This window comes from Puntigrus tetrazona, chromosome 6 (assembly GCF_018831695.1).
Source record: "Puntigrus tetrazona isolate hp1 chromosome 6, ASM1883169v1, whole genome shotgun sequence".
NCBI lineage: Eukaryota > Metazoa > Chordata > Actinopteri > Cypriniformes > Cyprinidae > Puntigrus > Puntigrus tetrazona.
In genome coordinates this window covers 3,391,743-3,405,555 of record NC_056704.1, presented here as the reverse complement: position 1 = coordinate 3,405,555, position 13,813 = coordinate 3,391,743, and the positions used below count along the sequence as shown (strand labels likewise).

At 37.4% G+C, this 13,813-nt stretch overlaps 1 protein-coding gene across 1 annotated transcript in view; it reads left to right on the top strand.

Moving 5' to 3' along the window:
- Positions 1-11,963, top strand: part of hs6st3a (heparan sulfate 6-O-sulfotransferase 3a) — a 30,574-nt gene extending 18,611 nt beyond the window's left edge. The window contains exon 2 of the mRNA XM_043240973.1: positions 7,897-11,963. Coding sequence (XP_043096908.1) covers positions 7,897-8,635 — 739 coding nt within the window. The 3' untranslated portion in view covers positions 8,636-11,963. The remainder of the gene's footprint in view (positions 1-7,896) is intronic.
- Positions 11,964-13,813: the final 1,850 nt, after the last annotated feature.

The window sequence follows — 13,813 nt, the reverse complement described above, 5'->3', positions numbered from 1 at the left end:
ATAAAAAAAATTCCACCTAGATGTAATACTATTAAACATTTTATTACATTATAATGTTCTATGTAATCTGCAGTACATATAAATGCATGGAATACAATACATATTTGATTTAGTTAACAGATAAACAAGGGGAAAAACAGTGTAACAGAGTTTCAGTTCATTTTTGTGACATGTAAATGTCTGTCAGACAGGCTGCAATGCAAACAGCTACCGTCGGATTATCTGGTTAGAATGAGAAGTAGAGCTTGGTGTCATTAGCACAGCAATGATAGGACAAGCCATGCTTCTGACAGATCTTAGAGATGACGTAAATGGAGAAGAGAAGCGGTTTGAACATTGAACCTTGAGGAAGCCCAGTAGCAAGGAGTTGTGACTGAGAAACCTCACACCATCAAGACACCCTGAATCACCCACCAGAGAGCTAAGACTGGAGTGTGGTTCCTCAGATGCATAACTTTCTAAGGATGAACAGGAGGATCTGGTGGTTGATGGTGTCAAAAGCCACAGACGGATCCAGCTGGATGAGCACTGGGGATCTGAAAGCTGCTCTTAGCTTCGGTAACCAAGAGCAGTTGAGTGTGCACCTTTGACTTGTGTTTCCTGACAGCACAGTTGATACTTTATCAAAATAAGATACGGCGAAGCCACGAACGCCTCTGTGTCACCACTGGAACACGACTGAAGTACAAAGCCTTTAATTTACATGATAAATAATAGTTGAGAGAGGGAGGATGCACAAGCACAAAGCTCCATTTCACAAACAGTTGAGTTCACAAATCTTTAAAGTATACTCCTCTGTCTGTCTATGTGAGGGACGCGCTCAGAATCAGTACATGGCCACTGTCTAGGGCTTTGTTTTCAAGTGCGTATCTAATGGCATTCGCTGTTGGCTTTTATTAAACAGTGTTGCGTTGCTGCGGGGACGTCCTCTTTCTGGATTGGGGCTGTTGCCTGTATTCGTTGTAAGGCTGCATGCACCAAACCAAGATGGTATCTGTCTATTTGTTTAGCCATCTATCTATTTATCTATCTAGCATCCATACATCCATCCATCTATGTATCTATCTATCTAGCCATCCGTCCATCTATCTGTCTGTCTATCTATTTAGCCATCCATCCGTCTATCTAGCCGTCCATCCGTCCATCCATCTATGTATCTATCTATCTATCTATCTAGCCATCCGTCCATCTATCTATCTATCTAGCCATCCGTCCATCTGTCTATCTAGCCATCCATCCGTCCATCCATCTGTCTTGTCTATTCATCCATTATCTGTCTCTTGACTAACTTTTCTTTTGGGGCTAAACTTCAGTGGCATAAACATCTATTTCACCCATTTAAGTCACGCTCCATTCAGTTCACAGTGGTGCACAACTGATTTTAAAGCAACTTGAAATCCAAATGTATTATTTAGCTAACGTATAATATTTAAATATACATGCCTTTGTCATATCAAGCATAACATTCTGGTTTAAAAGCTTCTCTTCTTTGTAAGCTTTAATAAGGATGTATAAGTTATTATCTGTTCCGGGTTCATTTTACTGGGGTTCAAACGAAACACTCATGAAATATGACTGATTGATCAATAAACCACACACATTAAATGGCATTTTGTGACCTGTAACATATCCCCTCATAAATATTCATACGGCCTGTGGTTCTTATGATATATTATCTGTCGTATGAATCATTCTGAAATGCGGATATCACATATTTTCAAATGCCAGAGATAGCAGGGACGTCTTGTGTTCAGAGTTAGGTAACTGTGCTCAAGATAAATCTATCTACAGAATGACAGCTGTCCCTGTGCGATGACATCAGCAGGGGACAGTGAAGATTAGAACCTTATAAAATATTTATTAAAAGATTTGAGTTTACATATCTGTAGCCTATTCGGACCAATTCTGTTTTCTAAAAAGAGCCACCTGCTTCTTCAGTGTGATTGTTTCAGGAAAAACTAAGATATTCTGATTTGTTTCCTGCTGGTTTTCAGCACAGATTTTTCTACAATACCATTATAAATGAAATTTTAGCTTTATTGTTTTTGCTATAAAATGTTTTGAATTCCATGAATTGTTTAAAAAGACTCAAACAGTCTTGAACAGGTTTGAATCAGTGCACCTGTCACTGCACTCGAGACTCGAAATAAACTTAAACAGATTTAATCCAAAACTGGCAAAAAAATATATACAAAAGGCAGGTAGGCAGAACAAAAAACCACGACTACACCTCGGGAAAAGACACTGAGTAACATTGTGTAACAATGATGACGTGCACACAAAACACAGGGCTTAAATACACAATGTAATTTACCAAATTAACAGGGAGCAGGTGAAGACAATTAAACAATTACGAAGGGAAGGTAGAGCACAGGCAGCACGTGGCTCGAGACAAAAAAAACAATAACAAAAGTCCAGAGATGTGACAGCACCCTATATAAAATTGAATTAAATCTAAAACAAAGTAAGAAAACCCTTGAGTTAAAATTAGAAATGTTGCTTTAAGTAACTTCAGTTGCATTTTGAAGTACTAAATTACTAAAACTAAAAAAATAAAATTAAACGAAAGCTAAAAAAGTAACAAAAATCACAAAAGTACGTAATAGAATTATTATTATTTTTTAGAATCAACTTATTTAAAATAAAAATGAAATAAAAAAATATATATAGGTCATTAAAAATATTAAGAAATTCTAAAATGGTATTACAATTGTTCTCAGTTGCTTTGGCCCAATTCTCACTTTGCTGAATTTCTTTTTTCCCGAAAGGTTCAGATCTCTGAACAGTTTGCTTCTTGTTCACATTTATGTAATCAATTAAGGAGCATATATACATGTAATACATTCGTACAAAAATAATACTGTATGAATACAAATGTTAATACTTTTTTTATGTGCTATTGACTCTTCTCAACAAATATCTGATTTTTTTATTTAATAAAACCTTAAATTCCATGGTTGACTGTCATGGTGAAAAAACAACTAAACATTTTGACAGAAATACTTATTAGTAGGTTTTGAAGCATGAATGGTGATTAATTATATTTTGCAGTCATGCAATAAAGTTGCCAAAGCAATTAAGGGAAACTGTAAAATAGCACTAAATGTTCAGACTATTTATTTCCTTGCACTTACCAAATTTATCTTGCCAAAATGTATCTATTGGGTTAGTTGCTATTGGATGTCAGAAAAGCTTGTGTTTGCTGAATGAATCAGTTTTAGTGCTTTAGCTCAAAATCTCTCTTGGCATAAAGAAGGCATGCAGTTATTTTTTTACCTTATTACCTATGTATTTGTAGGAGTTTCCCCCTCAGACGGCAGATTTATAGGATATGAATCATGCAAAGTGATTTACTAATGCAGGGGAAGTCCGTTTATTGATATTTGCACTATTATTTAAAGGTGACATATCATGACATATCATTTTGTCACAGGTTTAAAGTGCTAAATCATGTCCCCAGTGCGTCTACCAGATTAACCCAGTAACTTTATTTTTGTAAGCCTTTTTCTGCAAGACTCAAAGAGAGCTCATTATAATTTTACCACCCTTTAATCTGTAAGTTTCCACCCAAGATGCTGTTATTTTGATCTCACAAGCGACAACAGTGTAGCAGTGCAAATGCCACGGTGAACGTTTTAGCAAAACATGCTAATCGAGCCTCAGAGGAGACAAGAGAGCAGTGGATTTATTGATTTATTTATTGATTAATATACAACTTATATTTCTGCTGCCACACAGATCTAATATAAACGTGGGATTTATTTTCATTACTGATCTGTGGGGCATTTTGAGCTGAAACTTTACAGACACATTCTGGGTACATCAGAGAGTTATTGTTATATATTATATATTGTAAAAAGGGGCATAATATGTCTCCTTTAATGCTCCAAAAATGCATGTCCTACCCATTTGCACCTGTGTTGTTAGTAGATTGCACTCACCTGATTGTCATAAGCTCTGCTTCTTTGCGACCCAATGCTAATTTGCACTGTTTTTGGTAGACTGCGCTGATCTTTTTAGAAATGTGTTTGTTAGTTTGTGCATTATCAGTCGCATCAGCCAAAGAGCTTTCCACCCCCATCTGTTCTTTTATGGGATTTCGCTTTCACGCTAATTTTCCTCTGTTTAGTAAATCTGGCCCATGATGTTGAAAGGAATTTCAGTTAGCGTTATCAGTTAGCATTAGCATGAGCTTGGCATTCTAGCACACCGCCTCCTCAGTAATTAAATTAGGTTGATATTACTAAGTATTTCAGCTGTCCAGGAGGCAGAGAACACATTATCCCTCACTCCTCTGGTCATTTAAGTAAGTGGTCTAATGTGCTACTCGCTCTGTCAGCCACCACATACAGACCTTTTTTTTCCTCGCTAACTAAATTAGCAGCTGCGCTAGACCACTCACTTAGGTCCACAGAAACTAATGGACTTCTGAAATTTTCTTTGCCTGTCAGCTTGCAATGTCTCTGAATTATGCACCGTCAGTCAATGGTGATTGTAGAATCACTCCATTTTGAATATATACAGTATTTGGGCTAAATGTGATTTGCTAATGGTAGCTATCATCTCCTCCACAAAAATCCAAAAATACTTTCTTGTAAAAAATATTTGTTTTTGGATGTATCCCAACTTTTGGATATATCCCCTCTCAGTTTTTTTTCTTCGTACTTAAAATATATGTACAAAATGAACTAAAACATGAACATGATCTAAAATATATATTAACTACTCATTTTAACTCTTGTATATAATGTAAAAATCATGTTAAGGAACTTCCGTCTCTTGGTCGTGTCATGTTGCTTAACTATGTACTATTACACATCTCTGCTGCTTTTTTAACTATTATTTGAGAAATAGTAAATTAAAAAGAACAGCGTTTATTTTAAATAGAATCTTTAATAACATGATACATTCCTTTACCATGTCTTTTAATCATTTTAATACATCCTTGTTAAATATTGATATTAATTTAGTTACAAAAAAATCCTAAAAATATTACCGACTCCCTTCAGGATGACTCCGACGCTTTGAATGGTAGTATATTTTGATCAATTCTGTCCTCCAGACAAAAATATTTTTTTTGCCAGAATTTTATTGTTTCATAATAATATCCTATAAACATGAAATAACATCCTATAAAAGGCAGTTTGATGCAAAGTTTGCATTGTGGCGAACCACCCCATATCGTGTTACAACATGCACTCGATGATTTTTTTTACAGAAATAGACTTAAAAAAATTTTATTACCCTGAGAATATTCACAGCTAAATGTGTTAAAACTAGCATCAGTCTCTTTTACTTTAATATGTTTATATGTGGATGTTCAGTGAATTTCATGAAGTTCATTATAGTGATTCATTCCCATAATCTGCTAGACTGCCAGCCGGATAGAAAGTATTACTGTCATTGATTGTATATCAGTAATGAGAAGAGACTGCCTTCCTCTGAGCAACACTAATAGACTTTGAGCTGACTAATTAAATGGTGTGCTTAAAAAACAATTTCAGTAGATTAATTAGCACACCTCCGTAGAGTCAGGGAGGAAGCTTTTACTCTGTCTTAATAGATTGGAAATCTGTCTTTCTTGCTCAGTCATGCTTTTACAGGGTTCCCGCAGTCGTGGAAAACTTCAAGGACTGGAAAGTAAATGGAAATGAAGTTGCTAGATGTGCTCTGCTTTAAAGTCTTTCAGGGTTTGAGCTGTGGTGCAGCAGATTTTGCGTTGATCTTGACATATCAAGACCTGATCTGCTCATGAGACATTGGCTTTAAGTCTTTCAGCTCTCTCTCCTGATATTTGAAGTGAATTAAATAAAGTAGAATAAAATAGAGTACAAACCAGTCTGTTCACCGAAGGTAACCGTCTTTGTGAGCCAAACCAACACATGCTGGAAACCGATGATTTATTTGCATAATCTGCCAATGCAGTTTAAATGTTTTCTTTTGTTTAATTAAAATCTCTGCATTTCTCTTTCATCTATTATTTTGGAGGGAAAGAAATGTAGAGATATTAAAGAATAGTACACCCAAAAATGATGTAGATGATTTAGTTTCGACAAGAAACAAGAAACCAGAAGTTAAAAACGTTTTGATGGTTTTTAACACCAAAACTAATATTTTCACTTCAAAAAATCTCAAGTGATGGACTAGAAATACATTATGTGAATTGTTTGTGGATCATTAACTGGTTAAACTCTCATTCTGACGGCACCCATTCACTGCAGAGGATCTATTGGCCTATTGAGCAAACGATGAACTATTCCTTACACACACATCTATCTGTACGTATATATAAAATCCATAATGAATAATAATACATCTTCCAAACTTTCCACATTTTTAATAAAGTATTACAGTGTGACTTTTTCAGTGAACATGGCAATGAACGGTTTATGTGTGCCGTTGACCTGAGTTTTAATCTTACTCATTCCTTCAGATTTTAATTGCATCTAGTAGGCATAACTAAACGAATTTAAGCTTCTGAAAGACTAACCCAAATCCATTTAAAAAGGTTATTTTGGTTGAGTTGAAAAGTCCTAATTGACTTTTCTTTTCTTCAGTTTAATTAAGTTTTTTTTTAGCCCTAACAAAACGCTCTGAATGCGTCGTGGATGCCTCAGGCAGCAACAGACTGACCTCTGCGCAGCCCGCGATCAGCGATCTGACCTTCATTATCATATCATATCCTGCTCGGCCTGACTGTATTGAGCGGGTTAACATTTGACAGTGCTTCTCCAATAGGTCAGAGCTGAAGAGCAGATGGATTACCGTAGTGGAGCGTTATTGATTTCACTGCATTATAATGCCACAGCCAGTATGACATTCTGCGCCGTAATTTGAGCGCGATGTGGCGAATCACTCGATAGATCTTAGACGAATTTGCAGGCGTGACATCACATCCCAACGTATCTCTTTTCACAGAAATTCTAAAATACGAAATTCATAACCAAGGCACTGTATTTTGGGCACTTGTTTTTGCACGGCGTGTCTCATGAGCACATATTTGCTTATAGGATGTAATTAATGTTGTTTCGTAATCTCCTGGATGACTCGTGTCCGCGTGTCAGTAGAGATACGCTCGGCTCTTATTGAACTGATTGGAAATAATGCGCTCGTCGCGCGGGAGGTAACACTCCCAGCAAGAGGAAATGAGACAAATGATGAGGAACTCGGTGACAATGAGCAGACCGCATCTCACCACGCGTTCTCTCCAGCATGAGCGCGCTATTCTGAGCGATTTCATTGCCGAGTGAGAAAATTGGATGTTTTATTGGGGTTGTTTTTCTCATTTTCTGATAAATATCATTTGGGAGCTTGTTTTCTCTTTAAGGCTGCGAAGTATGAATAGCAGAAGTTTCTATCGTTTAGATCAGGGTGTTGTAATAAACTGCGAGCGAATGCTCCTCTGTCCTCAAACGCATCTCCGTCTGAATCATTAGCTGTCGTCTACCATCGAATCATACCGGCACAATTAACAAGAAATGCTCAGGAAATCCTGCATGGTAATTTTAATGAGGAGCGCTGCCAAAAATAGTATTTATAATCAGTGCTTTTGTCTTGTTTTTCAGTAAAATGCACAGGCTCAGATGTGCTACGCTGTCGTGCACATTGGGACCTATGGGTTACGTCTTGATCCTCTGTCTTTCTCGCCGTTGTTTTCCTTCTCGTCCTACAAAAAAAGCAAGTGAATAATGTATAAGCGACGTTCAGGCATCTTAGGAGAAGTTAACAAGAGTTTTCAAAATTGCATTAAATGTACAGAATTATTCTTTGCTCTGTTTTCTAAACAGTACATAGTAGTTAAGGCCACCTAATATAAAGCAAGACCCGTTTTGTTGAAAAAAGAAATGCCATTTTCCTGTTAATTTAGATTCCTCACCGTCTTTGTCCTCTTGGCAGGAACTTCTACTACATCACGCTGCTGCGGGACCCCGTGTCTCGTTACCTGAGCGAGTGGAAGCACGTGCAGCGCGGTGCCACGTGGAAGACGGCACTGCACATGTGCGACGGGCGTCCTCCCACTCCAGACGAGCTGCCGGCCTGCTACAGCAGCGAAGACTGGACCGGCGTGTCTCTGGAGGAGTTCATGGCCTGTCCCTCCAACCTGGCCAACAACCGGCAGACTCGCATGCTGGCCGATCTCAGCCTGGTGGGCTGCTACAACCTGTCCTCCATGAGCGAAGAGCGGCGGGCCGAGCTGCTCCTCAGCAGCGCCAAGCGCAACCTGCTCCGCATGGCGTTCTTCGGCCTAACCGAGTTCCAGCGCAAGACACAGTTCCTTTTTGAGAGGACGTTCGGCTTGCACTTCATCACCGCCTTCACTCAGATTAACGGGACTCGGGCGGCCGGGGTCACGGTTGGGACGTCCACCCGGAGGCGCATAGAGGAGTTAAACGCGCTAGACATGCAGTTGTACGAATATGCGCGGGAGCTTTTCTCGAGGCGCGTGCAGTACTGCCACCATCAGGAGCGGCAGGAGGAGAGAGAGAGGAAACGACAGCAACGCAGGAGAACGAAGGAACAGAAAGCGGCACAGATTCAACTGCAGGAGAGCGAAGAGCGAAAAGACGTGGAGCAGGAAAATACGGAGTTAACTGGGGTGACGGAGGACTACAGCAGTCAGGTGGTGAGGTGGTGATGCTGTGCTCTCTGGCTATGTTCAGAATAACATACTAACATCCTGCTCTGTCTCAGTAGTGCATAGTGTGCATACGCTTAAAGGAACACGCCACTTTTTTTGAAAATAGGCTCATTTTCCAAATCCCCTAGAGTTAAACTGTTAAACTTTACCATTTTTTAATCCATTCAGCTTCTGGTCTTGAGGTAGCACTTTTAGCTGTAGCTTAGCATAGATCATTGAAACCGATTAGACCTTTCGCATCACGCTCAAAAATGACCAAAGAGTTTTGATATTTTTCCTATTTAAAACTTGACGCTTCAATACTTATGTCATGTACTACGACCAACGGAAAATGAAAAGTTGTGATTTTCTAGACTGATATGACTAGCAACTATACTCTCATTCCGGCGTGATGCTAACGGTTTAATCAGATTCGATGATCTGTGCTAAGCTACAGCTAAAAGTGCTACCGCCAAACCCGGGGATCGGCTGAATAGATTCAAAAGTTGGAAAATTAGCCTATTTTTTTTTTAAAAGTGACGTTTTGCAAAAGGAGGTTTTTCAGTGAACCATACTGGGTTCCCCAATAAACCTTTCAGTGAACAGTTCTTACAATAACCTTACAATTTCTTAGTTTTAAGAACATTTTAATCATTTAAAATTCCACAATTAAGAACCCTTCATAGAATGGAAAGGTTCTATGGATGTTAAAGGTTCTTCATGGAACATTTCATTTGAATAAAGAACCTTTAAGGGTACACATTTCTCTAAATGTGCATTCGACAAATGTTTCTCAGCTGTTTTCTCTTTCAAATAGCACCAATCAAGTTGCACTGAAGTAAGCAAAAATTTGTTCTTTCTTTCTGTATTTATTTATGTCCCCTAAGGGCAATTGGTTTTACAGCAAGACCAGCATAAAAAAGACAATTACAATGAATATCGCAATAAAAAACATTAGTAAAAATAAAAGAAAAACTACCTTAAAAAAATATATATTTTTTAATTAACTGCATAAATCTTCAACTATCTCAATACCTTTCATGAATGTTGGAAAAGGTTATTTGGATTTTTAAAATGTTCTTCACACTAAGAAACTAAAAAACGCTTATTTTAAGAAGAGTGAAAGAAGTAAAAGTTCGAAGTGGTTATTCTGTTCCATCGCTGCGAAGGCCTCCTTTTGCAGACTTTATTTTTAAGAGTGTGCAAAATTATAAACATGATGCATACAGAAATGGATGATCCTGTCAGATGGAGCAAAACAAATGTGGAAGGTGAGGGGATTTTTTACTTGACAAATGTGGTGCAGTGGCCAAATATGTCCATCTGATGCATGTTTACATAGCTCAGTCGTTTAAAAATAGCACAGATGGAGCACAAAAACACGTCATGTGAATGGGCTCGAAGCACTATGTGCTTCACCTGCATTGACAGAGCATCATCTCCACATACTTTTCACTTTGCAATGGCGTGCTTGTTTGTCGCTCTGCAATTTATTTTGCTATCGTAACCTCATTATATACTTGCTGCAAAGGTGAAATAGTTAAAATTGAGATGAGAAAGTTAATGCAACAGGTTTAACTTGATTTTTTTTTTAAAAAACAAAAAACATATGTATAGATAATCGAGTAAGTCTTTCAATAATGCCTTTTTGCATATGAATTATGATAGTATTTGTTAGTATTTGTATTTAGCTTTGTTTCCACCACAAAAAACAACCTTTGATTGCTGCCCACCAGTTGAGAACCACCGCAAGGAATGAATCATACATAATGAATCATGTATTGTTGGATATTGGATGTTGTATGTCTGGTTTTGTGGTCAGCGCTCACATTTAATTTCCTAGGGTTTTGCGTTTAGATTAGGGTTCAATTTTAGAAAACCGGTTACCACTGCTGTGTAAGTGCTTAAAAAATGACACAAAATTTGACATTTTTTTCTCATCTGACCAACATAATCTTTAGATATTCCCTACTTTTGGATAGCCGTAGAATTAGCATTTTTTAGGAGGAAATGCGGAAAATTAAATTGGTGTAGTTTCCATTCGCCACTATGGATGTTTACCCATAGAAGTCAAGCGTAGCATTAGTTCTGGCACTTTAGTGAAGCTTGCATCAACAGCCTCAGCTCAGATTGGACACCTATCACAGCACCTATAAATAAGGTCCTTCAGTATTATCACCAGCTTTTGCGATGCTCAGTAGCTACTTTCCCTTTCTCCTTCCCAGCTCCTCCTCTCATATCCTCAATCTGGCAAGCCGCACAAGCGCCAAGTCTGAGTAGGAGACTCTACAACATTTTGAATCGTATTCGGCCTTTGAATCAGACTAATTTTATTAGTCTTATTCAGTAAACTGTAATTGAGTATATATCTGTAAACCTGTTTCTCTGAAAAGCAATGCTACAGCCATTGTATTCCATGTTTTTGTTTTTATTTGTGTGATTCTGACCACAGCAGATTTACCTGATTTATCAACCTGGGTTGCCAGTTAGCACAAAACACAACTTACTACTAGACTGCAGATTCTGCCTGGCCTAACCTCCTTTTTACATCCATCTATAACCAGAGCCATAGTAAAACTCAAGCTGATGAGTGCAGCTTACTATGCCTCGTCTCCTTCCATGTTGCTCTCCTGTTGCGTGTCCTCAATCTGGCAACCCGCATTAGTGTCAAGTATTACATTCATTATTACATACTGCACTTTAAAATTCACTTGTTGCATTTAAAAGAAAAAAGTATTTTGTGTTTTATAATTAAGGTAAAATAGTATAGCATTTGCCATTACGTGAATATGATTGGCTTATTGGCTTTTCAGTATAGAAAGAGAATTTCAATATCGATGCAGTTTTACATTATAACATCTGCTTCTTCACACATTTTGTTGTTAGTTTGCCAAAGGTTGTAACACTTTTGCACGCAGCATAATATTAATTTCAGTTTCCAAGTGTATAACCGTCACGTGACAGCAATGTAGCATACTACAAAAACATTTATCATGCATAATGTATGTTGTACTGCACAGGATTCAGGTAGAAAGCTAGTATTCTATTCTGAACATAGCCTCTGTTTGTTTTCGTCCATCTTTATCCTCTCTAACAGCTCTCCTGCTCTTGTGTCCGATGGTCAGTAAACCCAGGCTCATTTAAGACCATCATAAAAAACTCTCTACCAGCAATTGTAATGTTTAAATCTATTCTGATGAAGCCCTGCAGCTTTATTTTTCTTCTGCAAATCACAATATGGCTGGCTAAATCAGTTGAAACGAAGATATCTTTCCTCACATGAGACGTTAACCCGTTTAATCCCACTTTTTTCAGGCATGAAAATATCCAGATGATGTGTCATTAGTAACCCTTTAAAATATATATATATATATATATATATATATATATATATATATATATATATATATATATATATATTTTTTTTTTTTTTTTTTTTTTTTTTTTTTTTTTGAAAAGTGGAAAAAATTTTTTATGGTTGGTCACAAATGTGACCGGTGGGATAATGTGTATACTGAATTAACATATTTATGTAGTCATAAAAATTGTTATATATCTCAGCCCATCACATTCTGTGTTTGCTACTAAAAATACAACCATCAGCATATTCCAAAACTGTTACTTTAACGTAACCTATATCATAAATTTATTATATCACTGCTACCAGCATTACAGCATCGGTATTGTAACTTGTTTGTATAATATTTGTACTTTTAATTTAGTGCAATATTTTTACTGCAGTTTAACAACTGTAACTGGATTCATATTGCACGCATAAATCCCACCAGTCACTATTGTGACCATCAACATGTTTCCTGATTCTTTGACAACATTCAACAAAATGTAATAATTGCAAATTCATATTTTAATACTAGACACCTAGATAATGTGGACCAAAAATCTTTGTTACTTTACTAGCTTCTTATGGTGCAAACAAGAAATAAACTACTCTGGTCAAGTGACAATTTGCACTAACCATGTAAAAGTGCACATAGCGTGACCGGTGGGGTTAAATGGGTTAATGAATGGACTTAATACCACTATGATAGCCAATAAACTTATCTAAGAGGAGCAATAGCTGAACGTTATTCAACTGAAAACTACGGTTTATCTCATTTTTGCAATACCAAACAGTAATTCTCCGTCTGTTCTTGTGTTTTGTAAAATATTAAAATAAGGGACATGCAGTGGACACACGTCCAAAAAGGTCTGACAGTTTGTCTACTTGAATATTTTCATGTTTGCTTGTTTTCCTCCGTTTGTAAAGTGCGTGAGATTGTGAGCTATTAAAAACGAAACGAATAGAATGAGAATGACGTTTGCATGGTCACTACAGGTGTAAATCGATTTGTTTTCCAAGTGTACTTATCGAGTCAAATAAAGAAAACTGTTATATATCTCAACATAATTAGCACCTGTTTATTTTGCTCTAAACGTGACTATTCTTTATCGAAATGCCGAAGGTCGTTTTCCGTGCATTCATAAATGTGCGTGCTGAAAATGTGCCATGTCTAAACTATTTTTAAATGGCTTTTTCTTCATTTCTTTTATACTCATGCACGCTTTTGTTTTCATTCAGAGACTGCATGGAATTTTTGTGCTTTCAAACATTCATTTGTCACACCCCAAGACCATTTAAATTAATTATCGAATCTAGAAGCCACGTCAACACAGTTTAGGTAGAATGCACAATGCACAATTGTCATTAGTGATATTTTTAGTTGTTAGTTAGTTAGATGTGGATTCTCCTTATACATTCCAGACGGCTGTGTGTGTGTGTGTGTGTGTGTGTGTGTGTGGACGGGCAGAGGGTCTGGGCATGCAGAAATGTGTGGTCTCTGGTGAGCTGTATGTGGTCATGCACAGACGAGCTGTGGTGCTGTTGTGAGCTTCCATCCTCACAGCTCTAATCTCCTGAAACCTCCAGAAATGGGCTCCCAAAATAGACCGTAGAAGTGAGCTCTGAAACAAAATTAAGGCTGATGAAAGGAAAATGAAATTCTGAATGAGGAGATTCAACAGCTCTGTCAATTTAACCGCAGAGCGTGATATCTTCACTGTATGTAAATGTAGCGTGCATTCGTTTGCGCTGGAAGCGCTGGAATAGGCAAACTTAATAATCCACATATGTCCAAAAGTAGAGTCGATGCGATTGGTTAACGGTTTAAAAAAAATCATCTATGCTCTTCTGTGCTC